At 45.2% G+C, this 24,774-nt stretch overlaps 2 protein-coding genes across 5 annotated transcripts in view; one reads left to right on the plus strand and one right to left on the minus strand.

The window, feature by feature from the left end:
- Positions 1-9,175, plus strand: part of CARS2 (cysteinyl-tRNA synthetase 2, mitochondrial) — a gene marked incomplete at its 5' end in the record, with an annotated part of 34,740 nt that extends 25,565 nt beyond the window's left edge. For 2 of the 3 annotated variants that reach the window (XM_084289893.1, XM_084289894.1), the window contains 4 exons: positions 2,001-2,124; positions 3,813-3,911; positions 6,279-6,542; positions 9,045-9,175. In XM_084289893.1, coding sequence (XP_084146019.1) covers positions 2,001-2,124; positions 3,813-3,911; positions 6,279-6,542; positions 9,045-9,119 — 562 coding nt within the window. In that variant the 3' untranslated portion in view covers positions 9,120-9,175. The remainder of the gene's footprint in view (positions 1-2,000; positions 2,125-3,812; positions 3,912-6,278; positions 6,543-9,044) is intronic. The other variant, XM_084289895.1, reaches the window with a different exon arrangement.
- A 786-nt stretch (positions 9,176-9,961) lies between these two features.
- The window catches only part of NAXD (NAD(P)HX dehydratase), a 49,533-nt gene continuing 34,720 nt past the window's right edge, over positions 9,962-24,774 (minus strand). For both annotated transcript variants that reach the window (XM_084296187.1, XM_084296186.1), the window contains exons 8-12: positions 24,677-24,727; positions 24,491-24,595; positions 24,005-24,125; positions 14,114-14,234; positions 9,962-12,228 (exon numbers count right to left, since the gene is read on the minus strand). In XM_084296187.1, the coding sequence (XP_084152313.1) occupies positions 12,078-12,228; positions 14,114-14,234; positions 24,005-24,125; positions 24,491-24,595; positions 24,677-24,727 (549 nt within the window). In that variant the 3' untranslated portion in view covers positions 9,962-12,077. The remainder of the gene's footprint in view (positions 12,229-14,113; positions 14,235-24,004; positions 24,126-24,490; positions 24,596-24,676; positions 24,728-24,774) is intronic.

Consider the following 24,774-nt stretch of genomic DNA (forward strand, 5'->3'; position numbering starts at 1 on the left):
GCAGGCTCCGAGGGCTGAACTTCGCAACATACTGAGTTCTGCTGAAGAAGAACTGGGAAGCAGCCTTCCCTGCTACCCTCACCAAGGGTAGCTTTTTTTCTTATTTTTTTTTTAGCCAGCTGTTTTTCCTCACAGTCTGCTATACTTGGTGCATTGTATTTGTGCAATCACGTTGTTTATCTGGTGTGTCTGACCTCATACAAGCACATTTGCACCTCCTGACTGATGTAGAAGGAAAAGCTCTGTCTGAAGTTGCAAAGCTACCCAGGACATAAGAAGAACTGTGTGCTAGTGACTGAAGGAGAAAGAAGACAACTGGAAAGCAATAAGCCTTGGGTACAGGAGCTTGTAGTCAAACTGGCAGACAGGCTGATGTGAAGGAGGGGAGAGTTACTCAAACTGGTCAGGAGAGATTTCATAGGGAAAGAAGACGTTCTGTTTGCTGGGACCCTGGCAGTGATGAGGAGAATCTCTTTTGGAGTCCCTTACAAAAACTGGGTCATCTTACAGGATCACAGAGTGATTTGGGCTTGAAGGGATCCTTAGGGATCACCTAATTCCAGCCCCTTGCCATGGGCATGGACGCCTTCCACTAGAGCACCTTGCTCAAATCCAGAGATGTGGATGGTGGTGGGAGTAAACCTGAGGAGCCCGGTGCTCTGGATTTAGGGTGGGAGAGGCAGTGAAGCGCCACGCGTACAGGCAGCTCTGAGGCGTGCGATCAGAGGGGAAGATAAAGTGAGAGACAAGTTTCTTGGTGGTGCGTGCACAGTCGTATTGAAGAGCTCGTGGCTGTGCCGACTGCGTCTCACTGTGTCTCATAGGGAGCACCGGAGCATGTTACAAGGAGAGGGGGTGAATTAGCTACTCGTGATACTGGGCAGCTGAAGCTGTCCTTCAGCTGGAGGCTCCAGGGGACTTGCTGGTGAGGGATAAGGCTTAGAGGTGTGAGGCATGTAAGGAAGCCAAAATAGAGTGTCTGTGGAGGACATATGAGAGGGCAAAACTTGGGTATCTCTAAAGTGCTTATTTTGGGAAAGTGATAGATATTGAATGGAGAAGGAGAAACTCAGGAAATAGCTTTGGGTGAATGGATTTAGGGTAGCAGTCATTTGATCCCTGAGAGAGGCAGGTACTCCAGGAGAAACCACTCAGAAACAGGCAAAACGGGGTTGAGGCCATCCCCAGAGGTACTACGGTAGCTTGAGGCTCCCTGGGTAACTCTGCTCCTCCGGCTTTACTGTGGAGCAGCATTCCCTTGTCAGTGGCAGTAAATATTCAGTTCATCTAGCTTTGTACAAGAGAGAGTCCCCAGCAATCGTTGGCAGCTTGCTGTTTGTTCCCCCTGCTCAGCTCACCCTGCCCTGCCAAGCGGCCCTGCCTGACGAGTGCAGGCCGCTCACAGGCTGTGTGAGGCGGGCTTGGCTTTTCCACCAGACCTTTCTCTCACCCTACATCTCACCCTATAGATAGACCTTTATCTCACCCTATAGAGCTGGAATTTGGCTACCCTAGGAAACAGGGAAGCAGAGCCTGCCTCGGAGCCAGATCCTGCCCACAGGACTCCCTCCTGACCCAGCCCAGCTCTCCCGCTAAGTGCTGGAGCAACACATGTGGCATGGCTTTGGGAAAGAAGCGTGCCCTCAGCATGAAGAATGGGCTGCCAGAATAAAAGGACGTAGCAAAACTGCTAATGTGCTTCATATCAAGGCAGCTTTCCATCTGTTTTTAAACGATGAAGGCGAGCATCGCTCCGCGGCTGGTTGCTGTGATTAATGATGTGTTTATTGAACGGATCTAGCGCTTTGGGGTCTGACAGGCGTCAAGTTTTTTCCCGAAAAATGTGTTCCCTCCTGATCGGCGCGGCATCTCCCCTCCTGGAGCAGCTCAGGAGGAAACGGGTGTCCTTCCCGTGACTCCTCCCGGCTAGCTGACGGCTTCAGCCTACTGCTGGCATCTTGTTTGTCTTATCTTAAACGTTACCTTTTTTCTTCTTGAAGGCTAGCCAGCACAAAAGTAAACGTGAAGGCTGCGCTTGCAGATGACTTTGACACCTCCAGGGCTGTTGCAGCAATTATGGACCTCGTTCACCATGGCAACAGACAGCTTAAGGCTGTTACTAAGGTAACCCATTAGGATACAGAGATCAGAAAATGACAGCTGTCCACTGTCCTACTGTTTAATGCAGACAGATTAGTTTATTGTTCACACGAGAAACCAGCAGAAACAAAGCTCCATAAATTGTTGACCTTAATGGTCCCCATTTGTCCTGGCTGTAGCGCAGGAATTATATACGACTATTGTATTATGCCTCGCTGTGTCCAAAGTATCTCTCTTTGCTGCTGCCCGATATTATTTATACCTCGGCTTTTCGAAAGGCCCGAAGCCTCTGTGACATGCAGCTAATTTTTAATGCTGGTTTTACGGCCTCATCTTGCTTCTTTGCTTCGTATCCATGCCTTGAAGTTGGCCTTAGTAAGGAAAGGGGTGGTGGTCACTTCTGGGGGGTCTGAAGACTTGTTCTCTTTTACCCACAGCTCCCTTTCTCGCTCGAGGCGAACAGCTCAGCCTTGCTGCTGTGCTCCTTAATTGCTGTTTTCACGACGGCCACCTTGTTGGGCTGTGAAGGAGATGTCGAGCATACAGCAACAACCAATTTTAAGAGAGAATTTGCTCATTGCTTTAAACATCCTGCCTCCTCCTGGTCTTGTTTTGGTGCCGATTTTGAACTCCCTCTTCAGCCCCATCTGCCCCTTTTTGTTACAAAATCACTCGCCAAACAGATCCCTGGCTTAAGCCAGTTTGCAGTAGGAATCTGCAGTAGCATTACTGCTCCGTAAATACACGTATTGCTGGTCACTGCTCGTTTTCTCTGAATTCGTTTTGTCAGCTGGGTCTTGGTGTCTTGACGCTCCTCTGGGTGCAGTCCAGCTTTTTGTTTTACCTCCTAGTCAACATGTGGGTGCTTTTTCTCCTTAAGAACTGAGTGAATTCGCATCAAAAAGAGGAATGAGTTATGTTTATCTTCTCAAAATTTTTATCTCAGTTGGCACGTGCCTGTTTCTTTCCTCAACAGCTCACTTCAGCTCCTTCCAGTTTGGAAGTTGTAGGTTATGGCTTTTCTCAGACCCTGGTGGAGATACCAGATAAAATCCAGCACCAGCTGCTAATTTGGTTGTGTATATCATTATTCTGTTTTTAGTCAAGCGTTAGTCCCTTAAATCTCTTTTCAGTCCGTCATTTAATTTTGAATTTATTTTATTTTTTTTAGTGCAATAAATGTAGAGGAGAGAAAGAAATACCCGTGTCCTTAAACACTAGTCCATCACTGCTGCGCTGGCTGCTGCTGCTCCTAGGGCACGACAAAACGCCATAAGCAATCTCAAAGCAGACTTCACGTTGTTTAAATCAATAAGACACAAAAAAGGGTGTTTGTTTTTTTGACCTTTATTTTAAGGATGCCCTTGAAGCTGCGATTTTGTTCTTCTGTTTGGTTTCCGTGCGCAGCAGTGCTATTTTTAGGTCCAATTTACGTGCAACGCGCTGTGCTTGCACGCATCTCCCCTCCTCGCCTGGTAATAAGCTCGTCCCCTCCCCCATTTACTTGCATCTTTTCCCCCTCACGGCACAAAGGGGATTGCTGGAGGTGCTTTTATAGCCACGTAAAAGTTCCTGTTTGGGGCAGGTTTTACTGGCAGAGGTGGAGCTATCGAATTAGCGGTAGCTCTCCCTCGCGACCGCGGCTGTGGAGAGATGCCGAGCTCTGTGATGTGTATTGACTGGACAATCTCTTTTGAGTGTTTTTTAAACAGGATGGCGGCTCTCCCAGAAGCTCTGTTGTGTATGGAAGCATTATTTCCTACGTAGAAGGCGTTTTTAAGGCCCTTGGGATGTCCTTTGAAGAACGACAGGTATGAAACACCTCTTCTGTGTGCACCGGTACACGGTAGTGGTGCTAGCGTTGGGTGCTGTGCAACGCTTCCTGAAAGCATGAAGTGTAACAGAGCTGTCTATGGCTTCAGTAAACCCTCCTGCATTGCTTGTGGTTTCTGCTGTGATGTTGTAGGAGAGCGTCTGAGCAGGCAGAAAAGGGTAAAGCACAACGGGGGCTTTTCTCCTTCCTCTGGGTATTCCTGCTTGACTTCTGCAGCGATCGCATTGTAGGAATGAAAGTTGGAGGAACAAAATGAGAAAAAGTTAGTGCTGGAGGCCTTTACGTTGGTACTGTTCTCTGTCTGTCTTTTTCCTGGCTCTGCCTCGTTTTCTGATGGTTGCATCCAGGCTGACTTTGGTAGCCATACAAATACTTCTCTGCCCAGCAGGAGCCAGGGCTCGGCTCCTCTGCAGAAAGCCAAGGTGAGGAGGAAGGGGCTGCTCTGCCCTCAGGAGGGGCCTTCACTGGAAATACCCTACCTATCTTCCAGTGCTTGAAAAAGGGCAGGAACAGGGAGGGAAAAAAGAGAGGAAGAGCCCAATGCAAAGTGCTGCAGAGAGAAGAGGACAATAAGCAGGCAGGTGATATCCTGGTATATGGAAGGGGAGCAGTTTGAAGGTTTGGAGATGAGCGAGCTCTTCTGTGCTCACCTCCTGCAGCTCCATGAGGAGTGTGGGGCTGAAGAATGAGAAGTTAAAAACTTTCTTCAGAGAAACCCTTCTACAGAAATTTCTTTTGAGGGAGGGGAAGAGGGGAATAGGGAAATACAAATAACCTTGTTCATCCAGTACAGCAATCAGTGCATTCAGTTACTTTGCTTCCTTGCGGATTTTCCCAGAAAATTTCTCCTGAAACAGCTGCTGGATGCAGTTCAGCTGTTCGCTGCTCCTCATAACGCACACGTTTGCCATGTTTAGCATCCCACTAAATACTCAACACTTACATTTGTGTGTATATTGAATATTGAAGCCATTCCTCCTTATTCTGAGTTGTCTGTATGCAAGTGAATATTTATTTGTAGTGCAATAAGTGCCTTAATGCTTTTCTTTTTTTGTGTGCTGCTACTTTCTCTGGGGTATCGGGGTCAGCAGCAGATGCTGGTGAGAGGTAGGCAGGAAGGAAGGAACAGCACTGCAGCTCCTTCCCTGACTCTCTGCTTTTTCCTTTTGCCCTCAAATAACCGAATCAATGAAAATCTTGATTTACTCAAGACACCACAAAGGTCTGGGGGCTATGAGAGTAGATAAAGACATTCCTAGCCAGGTTGAAGTCCTGTAAACATTTTTCTCTTGGCCTTACCAGCTACTGCTGGGGGCTTCTAGCTGGCGAGTGGAAACCATCGTGCCTCTTTAGAGCTGGGGGGCACAGGTAAGGCCTTTAGCTCGCCTACAGGTGCTGTCGTCCAGGTGTGACAGCTGATCTTCTGTGGGAGAGGCAAGGACACGTTTCTGCATAAAATTGTTATAAGCCCTTTGGATTGGATGGTACTACGGAAGAAGAAAATGGAGATCAGGAGACTTTATGCAGTGCTTTACTTAGGAGGTGAACTGATCCCATTTCCCAGGCTGTCCCTCCTTTTGGAGGATCTTGCCTTTGTGTCATGAAGTAAGTGCCTCATTTCAACTTTGCCGGTGTCTGTAGAGGCTTGCTCTTATCCCCTCTCATCATTTGTCTTTTCTCTCCCTTCTGCATTTAAGCATTTACTCTGCTCTTTTCCTGTCCCAGGTTACAAGGGGACATTCCTGGCGTTTAGATTTATTTCCTCCTTCATTCTCCTAAGCCATTTCTTCAGCATGTTTACATCTTTTGAAAGTTTGGGGAATTTGCTGCCTCTTACAGTCCTGGAGAGCACCGAGCATCTCAAGCTCTGGCCCCTAAATAGCTTCCTCCTCGCCTCCTCCTCCTCCTCCTCCTCCTCCTCCTCTTTAGTTTGCTTCAGCCAGTGACCTCTGAAAAGGCTCCCTTTCATCCCCCCCCGCTGTTCTGTGACTAAACACAGTCGGTCCCCTCTGCCTTTAATTACTTGGCCCCTCTTCTGCTCCCAGTGCCCCTGGCAGCTGCCTCACCCCGCGGTGCTGCTGTGCTCTGCATTTTGCTGCAGCGTCTGCTCCCCCTCCCGTGGACACTGTCCTGTGTAGGAACACCCCCGAGCTACTCCAAAGCACGACTGGGCCCTAACTCCTGCCCAGCACGAGCAGGGGGTGGGATGTGTTAATCACACCGCTGCAGTGGAAGGTGCACGGCCGTGCGAGGTGACAGGAAGGCCTCCGTGCACGCAGCTGAATTGTGATGGATTTTGGAAATCGTTCTCAGATGTTTTTAAAACCCTGCGTTTGATTTACAGGTTGCGGCGGGAGGAGGAAACGCGGCTCTGCTCTCCAACGTGATGGACGAGCTCGTGGGCTTCCGCACAAAGGTCCGTAATTACGCGCTCGCTGTGCCAGAAGCAGCGGACACCGTGCAAACAGAAGAAGGTGCCCAGGGATCAAAAGGACCAAACCAAGAGCAGAAGGAGAAGAGACAGAAGTTAATGCAGGAGAGAAAACCTCTCCTGGAGGCTTGTGATGGTCTGCGTGGGAACCTTGCTGCCTTTGGAATCCACATCAAGGTAGACGACAGCTACTTGCCTTGTGAGGCTGCTAGGGTCTCTAAGGCAGTGTTATTTCTGCCCTTCCTGCCCCCTCAGCAACTTTCCTCGTTACACCCCGCATCCCATACAGCTGCAGTGGCAGGAGGCAGCAGCTGAGCTGAAGCTGAGCTCTTCCTGATGGTACTGCTGGCCTTCTCTTCTGCTCCCCTCAGCCTCGTGTCTCCGTGCACGCTGTAGCTACTGCAGTTACTAAGGAAGTATTATTTTGCCACTGATAATCCCCTCATGCTCAGAAATCCCTAAATTGTCCGAGTTTAACACACAAGAAAGGCTAGGAGTAACGTGTGCTATTTTAAGAAGGCTGCAGAGGAACTGGAAAATAAACTGAGATGACTTAGGAAAATAATACCTTCCTCTACCTCCTCACATTTCCCCACCAAAAAGATAAGTCCGTGCAAGAAAGCCTCTTCTGTCTTTGGCAGGTGCAATCCTAAATGTCCCTGAGCCACAAGTGCTTTGCCTGGTTCCTGTCGCACTCCTTTTTCTGTGGTGCTTTCTGCTCTCAGCCCGTTCCTAATGCCACTGTTCCTCTTTTTCATTCCCCCGACTGTGTCTCCCGCTGAAGAGAAATCCCCTCGTTGGCTCACTGCTTCCTCCCCGTCTCAAGATGCTGCACGACTTCCTCCGTGTGCGCTGCTTCTTCCACTTCTCCTGCTCCGCTGCCCTTTTCATCTCAGCTCCATGGCATTAGTTTGATCTTGTTCCTCAGGTGCAGGATCACGCTCCACTTTCTGCTCAGCATCCCTCTCCCTCCCTGCAGTTCGTGCTGCTCCTCGCTTGTGTTTTGAGCCTCGCGCAGCCTCCTTGCATCGTTTTACCACGGGAGGCCGTGAAGCACGATTGCATTAGGGGATAGCAGCACACATCCCCTATAATTGCCGAGCGTGAGAGCTGTCACTCGTCGATGCACCGAATAAAATCAAGCGCGAGCTGTGGGCAGCGCTCGGGATTTCATGTGGAAGGGATACAAGCGGGGTTGGGGGCCGGAGCCCGGCGGTGGCGAGCTGCAGCTGTGAAAGCAAAGGGAGCCCGTGGGAAGCTGGAGCATCGGCTTCCTTGTTTGTACGTCGCTAAATCCTCAGCCTCGCTGCTCTGTCAGGAAGGCAAATCCAAGCCTTGGAGAGGAGCGGCCCCGTTTGATCCATCTGGCCAAACAGCTGTGCCCCCCCCCCCCAGCCCCTTTGAAGATTTGTTTTGTTTTGTTCTTAAAGGGATTTACGGATATTTAATAACCTCCTAGAAATTGGCCTTAGCCGGGATCCAGCCCAATTTATTTTAGTTTTTATATGAGTCTCCCCGGTCCCGGGCCATGTTGCTTATTCCCTGCTGCGATCACTGTGGCCGTGCCCCTTTGGAGGAACTCCCCAGGTGCAGGCTGGCTCTTGGCGGCGTTTTGACCCCTGATTCTTCCTGCGTGCTGCAGGAGGGAGCCAGCTCCCTGTTTCGGTACTGACAGCTCCCACCTGGAGGTTAAATGTGGCAGCACCCAGCTTGCAGCCTTTTACCTCCTCTGGCCGGCTCACAACTCGAGCAGAACACCAGAGTTGCGTTGCTGTAGCGTGCTTGTATGAGATACAGCAAAGTGCTTATTTTATAAAGGGAAATATTTTACATAATTCCTGTTTATTACCACTGGAGCAGTTCTACTGCCAGCCTCACCTGGCCTTTCATGGCATGGCCTCATGGCTCTTTGTTCCCAGAACTTTGTCACAGTAAGTGTGCACTAAATGCAAGATATCTCATATAATGAAGTGAAATGACATAGTTATTTAAGCATCACAGTTTTCACTTCAATACAAAGAAAATCCTACATTGTATTCCAGCCTCTCTGATGTTAGCTCCTTTAACATTTTAGCTTGTTGAACATTTAATATTCAGATAAACTTTTGTCATTTTCAACAGCTCTGGTCAAGTGACTACATCAGAACTGAAATTATCGGTTTGGTTATGATACTCTTCCAAAAATATAACATTGCACTACAGATTTTTACAGCAACAGGCTTCTATCCTTCTAAAAATTCACAGAGAGGAATGCGTTAGGCAATATTTTCTTGTGTACTGACCACAGAAGAGATGTTTTCCATGTAGGCCAGCCACTTAAACACGAGAATATGATTATGAGTGCCTAACATTAAAAAATATATATTGTTTTCTTGTAGTGATTTTTTAAATTATTTTTTTCTTAACTGTGAAGAATTGTCTGGGCTTGTTTTACAACTACTGAGCATTGGTAGCGAGGGCATTCCTGTGAGATGGTGTCACCACCTCTTTTCCTAACTTGATTGATAGCTTTGCTGCGTGACGTTTGTGTTGGAGTAGACAGAAAAAAAAAATAATATCTGCACACTCATTGAGCTCCATCTGGTACATTACAGGGCGCGCTGAACGGGCTGCAGCCAGCTCCAGTGATCCCTGTGTGATGCAGGCTGATGAGAGTAACACGTTTCCTTGTTCCTGCAGGACAGAAGTGCTGTTTCGACCTGGGAAATTGTGGAAGGCGGACGAGTGGAGCAGCAGACTGAGAAAAAAAGCTGAACCATCATTACAGGACTTGGTTTTGGTTGCAGCTGCTCAGTGTTGTAAATACCTGTAGTATCCAAATAAAATCTTTGGAACAAAATGTCTAACAGTGATGTAATCTCACCAAAAACATTGGAACTACTACTAGGTAAATAAGTACTGGCCTTGAAGAAGGGGCACATGAGATGCAGGGCATGCGGGCATCCAAACCACCCCTAGCAGAGGTATTTTTTTCTTAGGCACAGAAGGAGTTGATAATGTTAAGCCTTGAAGTAACTCCTACTACAGTGCTGCTGGCTTGGTCCGTGAAATCTTCTCCCTCATTACCACGCAAGCACCTACCTGTAAGACTTGGGCTCCTTCCAGTTTGTTTTTGCACAGATTGCCCTGAGCTTTCCCTAGTGCTGGGACTAGGGCAGGCTCAGGATCCAGCTCTCAGAAGTGGAAAAATGCAATTAGCACATGTGGTGTGGTACCTGGGTGGTCATTAAGCCCCTGTGAAGTAAGTAACCTGAGCATTTTGGAGGTGAACGAAATGCCTACCACTGTGTTTCTGTATGTTCAAATCACTTTGTGAGATGCTGAATAAGAAGATGGGCTTATACATCTGAAATTACACAAGTGATCTATTCAAAAGGATAAAGGCTTTCTTTTACACCAAGTGGCATTTATTAAGCTAAACCCATTTTTAGTCACCAGCCTTCCTTAGCACTTAGGCTCAAGTGCCTCTGCTGGGATTTTACATCTGTTAGTGGCTGCATTGCTTCCACCAGTGGCAAAGGAGAAGGAAGGGCAGACACGTCCCCCAGCTCGGCTTCTGGGGGCAGCGTAATCAGAACACACCAAACTCCAGCCAGTTCATTTGCTATGTTTTTTATTTCCTACTGAAAGAAACCGCTACATTTCCAGAATGCGTAAAAATTGTAACAATTTGCATACATTAGTGAATAACAAAGTTACAACTTTTGTGTAGGTTTAAAACCGACATGGCAGGTTGAAATCTGTACGGATACCTGGGGCTTGATTGCCTTTGCCTACAAACGCCGTTGGGCTAGCATACCGTGATGGTCTACATACAGAAACGCTCGGTATTTGGAAGAAAATCCAGCACTGACTTTATTTAAAAGGAGTTGGGCTTCCCCAATAGGTTCAGGGGGAAAAGTAATAGTAGCTTGGTTTCCCCAGGGATGTAGACAGTTTACAAAATTGCTTAAAATAAACCCCAAGAATCCATCTCTTAGGAGCAGACAGACAGTTGCTCTAATCTAAAAAGAAGTCCGTGAACCCTCATAGACCAAAATGAGCAAACATTTAAAAACCTATTTTAAAAAATAGGCAACTGGTTTAAAAAGAAAAACCAAAAATGCATCGGGGTGAGGTAGTAGTCACAGTGCATACAGAAGTATTGACCGTAAGGGCGGGAGGGGAAGGACTGAGAGCAGCCTGACTTCAGGTGCTTCTTGTGGGGAGCTATTGCAAGGAACGAGAACAAGAACCTATGAGCGATGCCGTGTTCCAGCCTACAGTCAGACCACTGGGAAAAAAGAGTGGTTGCAATGAATATATAACACCTGCTGTAAGAACTAGACACATCTTCGTGTGCTTGTTCCTGCGCTTTAAGGAGTATATACACTCAGAGCTGGGCCGTAGGTCCAACGGTAGCACCCGCTGCCAGACCTCACTGAAAGTTTTGTGACAGCCCTTCGAGTGAGCTCGCCCCTCTCTCCACACTGCTTCAGTCCTTACAAGCTTTGACTGAATTTCCAAAAACTTCAGAAGCGGTATTGTGCAAAATCCAACTTCCCCTTTGTATCCAGCACTCATCTGTTCTGCCCGCCAGGCAGATGTGTTCGTAACAGTAGATAGAGGTAATAGATTGGCAATAATGGCAGAGCAAAACGCCTCTAAACCCAGAGCCTGAGCACCTGCCACCATTCTTCTGTCCCTGTCTTTGACTTACGACTGCCTGTGTATCACTAAGAGCAGACAGATGCGTGCTGTTGTCTGCCTTTTCCTTCAGTTCCTGCTGGTTAATAAACAGCCACCTCTGTACACGTACACTCGTGCTCTGAGCTCCAGTCCAGCAGGCAATCTGACTTTTAAAAGCACCTCGCTCTGCCGCTAGCCCCGCAGCCTGACCAGCTGAGTTAGGTGGCACTACACTCCTTACCCACCTAGCACCTCTCCCAAGGATAATTTCACACAGTTCTTCACGCTGAGCTCCAGGTGAGCTGAGACCAGCTAAAGGAATTCAAAATAGTTCTTCTTCAGGCAAACACAATCACTGTTCCCTGCTAATATACCTACAGCGTGTCCTTATTCTGCAATGGGGGGATCTTCTCCCAGAAAGCCAGACGTGGCAGGCAGGGGTGTGCTGCTGGGAGGAGTGCTGCCCCTGGGACTGGGAATGGAAAAAGGCAACTAGTTACATTCAGAATCTAAAGCAACTTCATGCGTTCCCTTTCCAACGAGGCTTAGTTTTGCTTCTTAAAGTAAATATACTAGCATGGCAAAAAATGAAGTGCAACAGTTAACTCTAGACAGACGGCCTAAGGATGAAATCATGACAAGCTTGGTGCAATCCAAGAAATTCAGTTGAGCTGGTGGAAGAATTTTATTCTTATCTAAGTATCAAGTGCATTTATTATTTATTTATTTTTTGCTGTTCAGACTTTAGTTATTGCTCAATAACTATCAAAAAGAACAGAGGAATACTTTCAGTTTAGTTTTATTATATTATAACAGATCTGCAACTACAGCTTATTTCAGCCAAAACATTTCTGTATTCCAAACTCTTAGAAAATATCTACATTAATCATATTTTTCTATTCTTAAAAATAAAAAAAAAAAATCTACCTAGCATACCAATGCTGCTACAGCACTTGAAAGGGTGCATTACTTATTTCAATTCTACTGTAAATGCAATTACTCTTGCAGTCATTGTTCTTCCTCTTCTTCTGCGCTGCTTTGGCTTCAGGTTTCAAAAAGTTTGTTAAAAGCTGTTCCAACTTCTGAAACCATGTCAGAGGCAGTCATTGAACGTCCGAATTTTTGGAAGGCTTGGTTGTTACACTGCCTCGTAAGAGAGCAAGCTCCAAACGCAGCCACCAGAAAGGGATTTTGACTAAAAGGAAACAAACACAATTACAAACAATATCTGAACACTGCTTTTCTAAAGCAGCTTTGTGTAATTCGTAAGGTGGCAGGCGTAACCTTTGTACCCATAAACGTTTGTCAGCCCTGCTGGGAAAGACTCTTGAGAAAAAATCCTGCATTTCTTAAACTCTTGTGTTGCAGAGCATCCTTGGCTGGGAATTTTTTAACTCATGCTTCTCTTCCCATGGCTCAGCACATGACTAAGAAACAACAGTGCTGAAGGATGCAAAAGGAAAACACACGTGCTCAGGAAGTGGGTCAGAACGTGTTCCATGGCCACGGACAACCAGGTGGTCCCTCACGGACTCAGATGATGTGTAAACACCTCACCAACTGTACTGGGAGCCATCACGTTTCATTAAATCAGCTTACAGAGAGTACGATGACAGCTGTGGGCCACACCAGAAATTAAGGCACACTCTCTTAATGCTTTCTACGTTTACGAGCTGCCTGACAGAGCATCTCCGTCCCCATCGCTCAGGCACTGAACCTCCCCTGGAGAAGCACAGACCTGGCACCTCCAAAGCACCTTTTACAGGCCGTGGGAGCCACTTCTGCTGCCTTTGCAGTCCCTGAGCAGAGGAAAAAAGCAGAATAATTTAGCAACCAGCCCTAGGCACCAGTTGTTGACTTGTTAAAACCAGGACAAGGATTGCTACATCTGGAATTTAAGACACCAACTAGAGAAAGCTGGGACCTGAAGCAAGGCTCTGGTGATTACTGCAGACAGCCATGCTCAGTGGGGCAGCCCAAGAAGGCAAAACTCATGGTCAGAAGCTGCAAAAACCAAGAGCCCAAACAAAAACCAGGGAGGTCAGCTACATGCCTTAGCTCAGCACTGTGTTTAGCCCTGGACATCTTGTCTCCAAACAAATGCCCCTGAGACTGAACAAGGTCAAACAGGATTGAAGAGATACCTAGAAAACAATGGACTCCTATAGGAGGAAACACTGAAAAGAAAAGCTTTGGCAGAGACAAACAATGAGACAGTAATATCCGAATTTTTTCAGCAGAAGAAGTGGAGCTCTCCACACTGACTTCTCATATAATCTGTGATCTCATACAGTAGCAAAGGGCGTACTGCTACTACTGCTACTGGACTAGAGGGGCACGCAGTCACAAGAGACAACGTATCTGAAAGGTGTATGGGGAAATTTCGTTACTTCAGACTGCAGTCTACAGTTCATAGCTCATTACTTACTGGGAAGGGACTGCTGCTCCCTCACTACTTGTCTTAAGGTTCCTTTCAGTGTTATTTAAAGAAGCTACTTTCACAGGAAGCCTACACAGCTATAGGGACCAACTAGTCAGAGCGGAACTGACACCATTTAACACAAGAGCCAGCAGCCAGCTGCAGGTGGGTGTCTGCTTTATGTACGAGCAAACCAGCCTGCCCCTTGGCCTTAAGACAGTCACCCTCTTTGAAACTGTGCTTTGTTTCCCAGTTTCAACTTACCTGTCCCTCTGCCTTACAATGCAAGGTAACTCACCGAGTTACAAAAACAAAACTAAATGACCTATTTTTGAATTACAGAAATATTACTGAGTGACCATCACTTATTCTTCATATTTTTTGCCTGCATTTAACTGTTTTGAAAACATATAACTCCATACGTAAGTGTCTTTGGGAATTGAGCCAGGATCACACTTTTCTGCCTCAAATGTGGGAGATGTTAGTTTTTCTTACCGTAACAGGAACCAGGGGACTGCACTAAAACACACTTACAGTTTTAAAAGTACACGGATATTTTAGTCCCAATTTTATCTGAAAAGTTCTATGGCAGGTCTACAACAGCTGCCACAGGGGAACGCAGACTAACGAGAATTAATAAGTTATTAATTAATATTCATACCCATTTGTTTTCTCAGCTCCAGCCATGAATGCCCAGTGCGCTAAGACTCCCAGAGAACCAGAAAGGAGGTCTCCCTGTCCCCCGCACCTCCGGCTGCTTCCTTCATGGCTGCACACCAGCACTGTGAACAAACAAACCAAAAACAGTCGTGCGTTTTTTCGTCCGTTCACAATAACAACGCTGTAGCTGCGAGGGCTCATCTCGGAAGAAATTCACAGGCAGCAGTACATGCTGAAATACACCACTCGTCAAAAAAAAAAAAGTGTTAACATTTAAAAAATACTTTTCCAATTGCTTTTCAGTCTTTACTAAGTAACAACACAACGCATACACCTTACGTTTTCCATCTCAGACATTCAGTCACTGATTCCTGTTGATGTACACTACTGATGCTGCCACAACATGCACACAACCCGAGCTGGACCACATCCCTCCACCAGCCACAGCACAGACGCAGCTCTCCAGAGCCTCTGACCTCCAGTGTTTCCAAATGTTAAGGCAAGGTGTTTCACAAAGAGCAAATGCTCTCTGAACTCAATGGAGCAACATTCTGAAGCCTCCTTCCATGTCCATCAGAAAGACACCACTCAAAGCTGTCTTTTCCTGAGGCTTTGTAAGAATACAGCCAAAAAAGGGATCTCTTTTTCTGCCAACCAACAGCACCCTGAGAGCCCATGCCTTTCCGTCAGCAGTGCCACCGCGGACAGGCTCTGTCAGAGTATCAGATGTTCCGTTTCTGTGTTAAATATACAAAGGTCCTTTGTCAAACTGATCTCTGCAGAGCTTTAACTACAAAGAACATGCAAATATTGTCACTGAATGTAACTCCCTTGCTCTCCACTCTCAGCAAGCCCAAGGAAGAAGCCTGGAGGATCCGTAAGGCACGGAAAAAGAGACCACCACCAACTCTGCTACCCTTCTCCAAACTCTCTTGTAGGTATGTATATCTGCCCTTAGCTCTCCTTGCTAGGCTCTGGAAGGAAAAAAAAAAAAAAAGAAAAAGAAAAGAAAAAAGAGAACCTTCTTCTCCTCTCCTAGGAGAACAGAAGAGCTGATAATATCAGTAGTGGCCATGTAGCAATGTTTAGGATCTCCAGGCAGGTACTCGGGAGCTATGGGCTCTGCACATCATGGATTGTGCATTCCTGGGCAAGCTACGTACACAAGCAAGTACTTAAAGAAAGACACTGCTGGGACAACAGCCTTTACCCCAGTTTCCTGCAGTCACCTGGGCTGGGTTTCTCCAAGACGTATGAAGAGAGCAGCACAGGCGTTTTAGAGGGAATGCTATTCATATTTGTAGAGGGAACATGTCTCTGAGATAATGGGACAAATCTGAAGGCCTTGCAGGTAAAGCCTTCTTAAATAGAGAGACATTAAAAAACTGCTCAGCACAAGCAAGCTGTTTCCAGTTGATCTGCATAGCTCATTTCTGCTTTCTGTTACACAGTGCACCAGAGAATTGCACTTCGTTTCCATTTCCTACCCATTCTTCCAGCGGGAATTGCTGGGCTCACGAGGCCAGGCAGCTGTGCACTTCTGCTGCCACTGGGAGGGCAAAGAGCCATCAGTCACCCCGCACACCGCAGACACCCCGGCAGCGTTCCCCGCAGCTAATTTTCCCAATCACTCCTCTCCCCTCCCCTCCCCCCGTCCCAAATTAAGATGCTGGCTGTGTTCCTTGGTGAGCAGTAGTTAATGTCAAATTTCACAAGCGTAATACACTTCGGAGTTAGGTATCTGAAAAAAAGGTATGCCCTTTTAGGTGGATTTTTTTTTTTTTTTTAATACAGCGCTTTGGAGAAATTACCTCTAATTCTGCTACTTTGAAGATGGTATCTCACAGGATTTTCACTTTGAGGTCTTGAACTCCTGGCAGGAGGCAGGATGGAAATCCTCTGTTCAAAAGCTTTGAGGCCTTCTGACTGACAGCCGAGCACAAGCCCCTGCTTATTAGCTGTATGTCACCATCTGCCACTATTCTGTAGCCCTGCAACCTTCCAGCCAGTTTTGAGCTGTGTAGGAAAGTAAGATCTCCTCAAACTAGGCCAATTATAATACCCTGCTACAAAAAGTGGTCTTTTGTTTGTGTCCCTTTTTTTTTTTTTATGTAAGTAAGTCTCAAATATGTGCAGACTACCTCACAGGCAGCAACAAAGGCAGACCTTTGTACTCCGCACAGAGATGCTGGAAAACAAATCCATGCAATAGCTTCAAAGCAGCAGAATTACAGGAAATTCACTTGAATGAGGGGGGAAAGGTATAATGCTTGGCAAGTTCTTGCACAGAGGCTCAGTTCCTCAAAAAAATACCTCAAAATAAAAGCGTGATGAACGACAGGCAGTGTGGAAAGGAATGAAAAAGTCCTTTGAACAATCGTCACTGCTGAGGGCTTTTAAAATAAAAGAAGGAATCCCGCACTACCGTCACGACACAGTGGCGTGCTGCCAAACCCACAAAGGACAAAGTCTTCGAGATGCTTTTCTCAACTTTCTCCTCGAGCAATAAAAATGAACTGTTATCTTCCTCATTCTCAGCACCAATCCAACATCCCTGACCAAAGGTCCATGGCCCACTGGATCGAGCATTTCTTCAGCGACCACGTGGGCGACCTCCCGATGTGTTGCCCCAAGCAGCAACCACCAGTGGCAGCCTTCCAAGACCTCAGTTAGATGGACATGATGGGATGTTCAGCGGTGATGTAGGGAAGGCAGATAGCTCTTCCCTGGAGAGATGAAGAATGATGTGTTCGCATGAGGATGAAGCATTTTTCTGCCCACTGCTCTGTGAGGCTAGCGATGAAGACTGTAAATGAGAAGGCCTAGAAAGCAAGGTTCATCTAATTCTGGAAGAGCTGAGGAGACCAAGACAACCAAACGCTGAACAGCAGGGACACTGGGAAGAGTGAAATCACCACTACTTGTCAATGCTGAAAGACAGCAATCGGGGCTACTTAAGGTCAAGTAGTCTAACATCAGTCCCAATCAAAGTAACGGGGAGGTTCACCTATAGTCCTACTGACAGGCCTTTACAGTAGGAACAAGCAGCTAACACCAGCCAAACCGGCTGCTGGGGCAGGGAGTCTGCTTTTGTTTCTTAATAGGTCCTGGCAATCAAATATGAAGGCTTTATTTCAAAGGGTGAAAAATTGAAAAACTCACTATAACTAATAGGTAGAATTTTAATGAAAACCAATTTATGCCAAGCGACTTCCTGAAAAAAAACCCACAACCAACAAAGCAACAACTCCCTACCACCTATCCATGGAGCATCCAGAGACTGTAGTACGAAAAGGCCAGCTGAAATAAAATTGTTATCACTTGATGAAATCGCTGAATGAAATATGGTAAGAAAGGTCTGCTGAACTCAGAAAAACCACAGCCCTATTTCAACAGTTTCAACATAGTCTCAGCGATTAAACAGCACGTAAATATTGCCAGAGCTGTGTGCAGCAAACCCAACATGTTGGTCATACAGTCACCCAGATTTCTTGCTTTGCCTAAGTCCATTAAAACAATTTGTACTGAAATATGAGTGCCACAGAAACAAAAAATAAAAATAAAAATGAAGGCTGTCATGCTGACAGAATACTGGAAAGTAGAAATTTCTAGAGTTTTACGTATTAAAAAAATCAAAATTCAGCCCCAAACTTTAGGGGTAACAATGGGCAAGTTATTAAGTAGCTTCTATATATACGTAACGTACTTCAGGACATAGAGTAAGTTATCATCACTCCCTTTTCAACATACCTTGAAGATAAGATAAAAACTAGCATTTGGGCAAGCATTCAGATCATGGCTTCTTGCTTACCTACACCGCTGCCAGCAAGCCAAAAGTGCCAACAGCCCAAACTGTGCTGGCAAGTCAAGCCCCAGAAGCATGACAAATTTATGGCTATTATACATTTAATTAATAAAACAGCCTGTGATGTAACTGAAAATAGCTGTCTTGTGAGTTAAAAAATAAATAAATGAATGTAGTAGCTTTGCTGAGATCAAAGGCTGTGAATTAAATGGAAAGCATGAATTTTGATACAGCTCTGTACAGGCAGCCCTATTTATACTAGCTACTAAATGGGTCGCAGCTAGAAAACTGAAGGCTCACGTACAGTGTAAAAAGTAACCTATGTCTGCAATATTCTTGATTCACAATATTCACGGTAGTGGAAAAAAACACAGGCAGCTAATTTTTGATGTTTTTATTTAGAGTACAGACTGTGAAATATGGGAATGCTAGTTAAGGCTCAACACTTATTGCTGCTGATGATAATGAAGGCTAAAGAGTCCGTGAAGCACCACATTTACTGAGTCTGCAGACCAAAAGACAGCCTGGAGATTAAAATTTTATTCATGATTTTCAGACATCCTGAACAAGTCCTCTGCACTTGTTTCCTCTTACAAAGCAAGAGAATTGTACTTATCCTAAAGGAATTAAGGATGTGCAAATGAAAGGTACAACCATTCTGACTCCTCTATGACTCATCAGCTACCTCACAGAACAAATAATCTCATTTAATTGGAATGTTTTATGTTTCTACTTTCTATGCTGTATCGGGTGGCAAGGTTTTGATAGCGGGGGGCTGAAGGGGTGGCCTCTGTGAGAATCCAGAAGCTGCCCCTGTCAGATAAGGGCCAGTTTCAGCTGGCTCCAATGGGACCTGCCGCTGGCCAGAGCCAAACAAACGTTGTTTGTACCTCTGTAAGAGCAGATTTAAGAAACGGGAAAAAAAACTTACTACACAAGAGCAGCTGGGAGAGAGGAGTGAGAAGCAGCCCTGCAGCCCCCAGGTCAATGCAGCGGGAGGGCAGGAGGTGCTCCAGGCAGGCAGCAGCAGTTCCCCTGTGGCCTGTGGAGAGGCCCCTGGTGGAGCAGGCTGTCCCCCTGCAGCCCATGGGTCCCACATGGAGCAGATCTCCACACTGCAGCCCCCCCATGGGTGGAGGAGCCCCCGGTGGAGCAGGTGGATGTGGCCTGGAGGAGGCTGCGGCCCATGGAGAGCCCCTGCAGGAGCAGGCCCCGGGCCGGAGCTGCAGCCCGTGGAGAGGAGCCCACGCAGGAGCAGGGGTCTGGGGGGAGCTGCCACCCGTGGGAGACCCGTGCTGGAGCAGTTTGCTCCTGGGGGATGGATGGATGGACCCCGTGGGACGGAACCGTGTGGGAGCAGTGCTTGGAGAGCTGCTGCCTGTGGGAGGGACCCCACGTGGAGCAGGGGCAGAGTGTGACCATGAAGGAGTGGCAGAGACGAAGCGTTAGGGACCAGCTGCAGCCCCCATTCCCTGTTTCCCTGCACTGCTCAGGGGAAGGAGGTAGAAGAGGGTGGATGGGGGAGGTGTTTGTGGTTTGTTGTTGTTTCTCAGTGTTTTAGCTAGTTAGCAATAGGTAATACATTTCTCTAACATCCCTATGTTGAGTCTGTTTTGCCCATGATGATAATTGTTGAGCGATCTCCCTGTCCTTACCTCACCCCTTGAGCCTTTCCATCACATTTTCTCCCCCTTTCCCTTTGAGGAGGGGGAGTGAGAGTGGCTGTGGTGGAGCTCGGCTGCCTGCCTGAGTAAAGCCCCCACATATGCAACATAATGTAGCCAGCTATCAAGAACCACTTTGTTCCATCAAATGCAAGATTCAGGTTTAGACCATTACCAGATCCTTAGTAAAACCTTTTACCAACAAAACCATAATAAGAAGAAATTTATCTTTTTCCTTTTGCAAGTTAGTTCACAAAGCTATGTAGCTGGAGACTGGAGACTCCCAGAAACACGTTCCAGACTGCATAAAGACAGGGCAACCAATATTAATGACCTGGGCTGGAGAAACCTCACTCGACTGATGTGGAAAATGTAAGTTGGCTTTTATATAAAGGGTGCTTATACTTTTGTATTCCCTAATCACACTTTTAAAACTTAGCTAGGTCCTTGAGTGCAAAACACCAAGCAAATTAGGTCGAAAGAAAATCTGAATTTTATATTCCTCTCCTTGGATAGGTGCAGGAGCCAGGGGATGGACGTGATAACAGATGAGTACTGCCAGGGAGGCAACAGGCTGGGCCACACATGCAGTGACAAACAGGGTGGGATAGCGGACAGGAACCAAGACCTCCCTGTTTTGTTCAGTCTGCAGAAGCAGGAGTGGAGCTCAAGGTACTGAGCTCAAGGTACTAAAATCTAGGCAGAATCTGCAGGGCAGCTGGACACTGTAAGAGCTTTTAGCTAAGGGAACCGGGGACTGATGCACAGAGTAGCCTTATTTCCAGCTGTATGGCAGATTAACAGCAGAAATTTTAAGTACTGCTTGGGGATTTAGTGCAAGAGATGGCTTTTTACCCCATACTCAGTACTCGATACTCCCTCTCACATGCTTCTTTGCTTCTCTTGACCATAGCTGCAGCTGGGCAACAGGAGGGAAACACTGACTACTGGCTCCAGGTAAAAGTAGTCAGAGGCAGCAAGTGGTTGGTTACCCATGAGGTCTGCCTTTTGGAAGGGAGCAGAGGACAAACACAGGTGCTGGGGAAAGTACAGGAAAAAATTTATTGTAACGTTAAAAAATAAATAAAAAAAGAGAAAACAACCAATAAAACAAATGATCTAATTCAAGGACCTAACCAAATTTTAAACATGCTAGGAACTATGACTGGTATAACCACACTTTATTATTGACCAGTTCTCCAATGAATAATAAAAAGAAAACCTTAGAGAGCTGTGCCGTAGTGAATAAAAGCTGACTTACCTTCTACCCACAGGCTGAGTACTCATTCCTACCCTGGTCAGTGATGGCACTGATATCACCTACCAAGAGCATGGTGAAGCTCATCTTTGTAGAGCAGGGAATCAACAAGTGTAGACCAAGCTATATAGTGAAATTGCAAAAGGAAAGAGAAAAAGAGTATATAAAACTTAATTTAAAATCTTGCTGATTACGTTTACAGGGCAGTTGGCAGCTCGTTACTGAAAGTGAGACATTTTAGAAAAGCCTTGTTTGTAGTGGACGGCTGTTACTGATTTCACAGAGGCTATGTATGTGATTCGGTTCTGATTTTAAGGCCACAAAGAACCACTTGGATGTGGCCTGTAAAAAATGTGATCTGTAAAAAACAACCTCAGAAGTGTCCTTTTTTTTTTCTTTTTTTTTTTTTTCTTTTTTTTAAAAAAAAGTTTGGGCATTTATCAAGGTTCTAGTTACACTATTCTAAGGCTAATTTCTTTGACTCTTAATAAAATATGCCTTACTTGTCATCTGAATTGTTGATACCTCAGCTTCCAATCAGAGTTTATTGTGCCGGTTTGCTCAGATTAGAGTTGTTTGCTAACAGTAATCCTTCACCAACACCTTTACTTCCAGCCCACTGTCAAATCACTTGATAACCTTCCTGGTCTTAAACTAACAGAAGTAAACCTTCTACTCACTCAATTTCCTACAGACACATGTACAAAAGTATTATGGCAATAGCCACTACAATCACTCGAAGCCAAGAAGTATTCACCAAGACACGGATTTCCCAGCTGCAAACCCTGTATCCTCAGAAAGTTTTCTTTCCACAACAGCCAAGCACTGCACACCAAAGATACATAGCTGGGTTTGCAAGTTTTGTTTTTTCTGGAGAGCATTCAGACTTCATTTTTCAGGAAGTATGCATGCATTATATGCCCGAAGGAGACAGTTTAGAAGTGACATCTGGAAACTGGAGTATCAGCGTGCTAAGCATATAAGATCAAACAAGAAATGCCTGAAAATAGGTAAGGCTTAAGCACAATAGACAGGTGACAATATGAAAAATAAGAGGCAAGAGGAGTACACAGATCTTTTCATAATGTTTCATTGTGCTCAGAGGACATTGGCCTGATCCAAAGATCTGGATTTCGCTCACACTGGAATCATTTGTGTTGTCTCAGCTGAAAAAAAATGACATCAGATCAAAAGAACAGACAGATGAAAAAAGCAGAAGTTAAGAGCGGAAAACCTGGTAGAGAATTCAAGGTCAGTGGCACGACAACATGTTCTGCGTTACAGCCCAGAGCAGACAGTAGGATCTCCTTTCTCCATGTAATTTTGCATTCAAGCCTTTCAAAAACTGACCAACAGTAACTCCCAGACCCAAGGAACATTCTTCTTAAAAGGAAGCTGATGTCTTTAATTTCTGCAAAATTCTCAGGAACTTTCTTACAAGCTACACAAACGCTAAAAACAGTGTTTGTAGTCGACACTGTAACATGCATTAAACCTGACAACTGCTTTCTTATTGCTCAGTAATGCTACCTGTAATGTCTGTAATCCAGGAGAGAGAAAGCATCAATCACAGAGCCAATGTAAGAACACAAAAACAGCCTACAGCTATATCAAACAATTGCTATAAAGCCACAAAATTGTTTTTTATTTCAAATAAAAAGCCACTTAACTAAGAGAAAAAAAAAAAATCAGTACACAAGACAAAGAGGAGGAGGGAAGGGGTAACAATGCAAAGCCCCCAAAGCACACCAGGCATACACCAAATTTGTGCCATGCCTGACCGTTCAAAATTGGAATTGCAAAGACTTTCAGATGCTTCCCCTTTTTGAATCCTGCGTGACAAGAGACAATGGATACTGTCGCTTTTCTCCTGCAAGCAGTGGGGGTACACTTATCTCAAGAATAGCAACTCAAAAGAACAGAGAGATACTAGCAAATGTGCTCGGTCTAAGGTGTCACCAATTTTCCTGACATTCATTACAAAGGCAACAAACCTGCATAAAAATAACCCAGTTGACACAAAAACACAGCAAGAAGAGATGCCACAGTGCTCTAAAGCTCTCTAGCTGACGTAAACTGGAGCTAGGCTATTTTCTCCTCTGGCAGAGTTCATTCTCCCTTCAGCACGGACTGATGTCCAAGGTTACAAACCAAGCCTGCCATTGGTGCACACACGACAGCAGACTTTATGCAGAGCTACTTGGGAACTGCATGACCTATCGAAGCCCTTCACCACATAGGCATAACTACATCATTTCCAGTCCCAGCGTGCTTCACAGTCTGCTACGGTGTCTGTACTAATGGGGGGTACCTGGAAGTGGCTCTGCTCAAACCAACTGTCATGTTACATGTTTTTTTTTTTCTCTTATAAAAGACTCCCATGGCTCCAAGTAATGAAAAATTGACTGCAAATACAAAAAGATTCTGAAAACGCATGAACATTTATCAGAGATTAGCATTTCAAGTAATTAGGGGCAGAGCTGCTGCTTGTTATGTACGTGAAGTAATGCCATGTAGTCAAAATGGGATGAAGGCACTCATGAATTAATTTTATACTTATCACAGCAAACGATCTTAGCATCAGATAGGCAGCAAATTTAATTAAGTATACTTTAACCATATTAGTAAGTGACTGTTTTAAAAAGTTGTAATGGCAATCTAGAGCTAAATTAAAAAAAATATTGTCAGGGCTAACATATGAGTCATATATACACACACACTAATCTACAACCCCACGGTGGACAATAAGCAGTCCATGAATCTCAGGAAATCTTCATTTTTCAGACTCGCCAATATATGGTGAAACACCACTATTATTCTTCATTAGTTTAGCAGTGACATCTGCACTTAGACCAGCTCAGCTAAGGATTTTTAAACAGCTTATAAGAAGTGAGATTCTCAGTATGTGTTTAGTGTAAAACATTATTACAGTCATTTAAATGAGAAATACAATCATTAACTTTTCCGGCAACTAAGTTGCACTCTTTTAAAATATCAACTTACATAAAGCATCGAAAGGTTGATATTTTATGCTTTTTAGACAGCCTTCCCTCCCCTTCGATCATCAGGGGAACAGTCAACCAGTTACTATACAATCCAACCACTGGACTATGTCTGAAAGCAAACAAAAAAATCACATTGCTAAAAGCAAAAGGTTTCACTTACCTTTATCTCCATCTGAAATAAGATCTCGTTCTCCCTTTTGAACAACTGTCAAATTCCCCATGGCTTGGCTGAGTCTTAATACACATCCATGATGATCACTACTGTCTACGGGGTCTCTAAGCTACAACACAAGAATTCCATACACAGTACGTATTTTATTACTAGAACAAAATATTCTAACACGTCACTTCAGCGTGTGTAGGGAAAAGAAAAAGCATCACCATCAGCCTTCCCAGGTATTTTTATTCTATACCCATTGCAGTGCCAAAAATACCTTAAAAAGGGTCTTCTGTAAAAAAAAGAGGTCTGTTGAAGAATATGCATTGTTGTGGCAATTATCCCCTGGAATAAAAACCCAGACAATGCTCATCTTGCATACGAGGAACAGCACATAATGTTTAGTCCAATAGTAATGTGTTCATTTATATAAAGACTACAAGACTAAACTTGCACATACTTTAATTGAAAAAAAGGAAAATAGCTCACCATAGCTTCATATAGTCTACTAAACTCCATATAGTTTGGAGTAAGAATAGCTCGCTGGTAGCCTTGAATAATAGAAGGCTGCTGGGAAATAAGCCACAGTCCATCCTGCAAAAAAACAGTAAGAAGTACACTTTCTGAATAGATTCTTAAATGTCAAGCCACTGAATGAATCAAAAATGTACTTACAGCATCAATAATGATAGGAATTCCTTTGAGTTTCGATTTTTCTATAATACCCTGCAAGAAAAAAATGTAGATAACTTTAAGAAGCTTGCTAATTTAAA

The sequence above is a fragment of the Netta rufina genome (assembly GCF_964035555.1).
Source record: "Netta rufina genome assembly, chromosome: 1".
Classification (NCBI taxonomy): domain Eukaryota; kingdom Metazoa; phylum Chordata; class Aves; order Anseriformes; family Anatidae; genus Netta; species Netta rufina.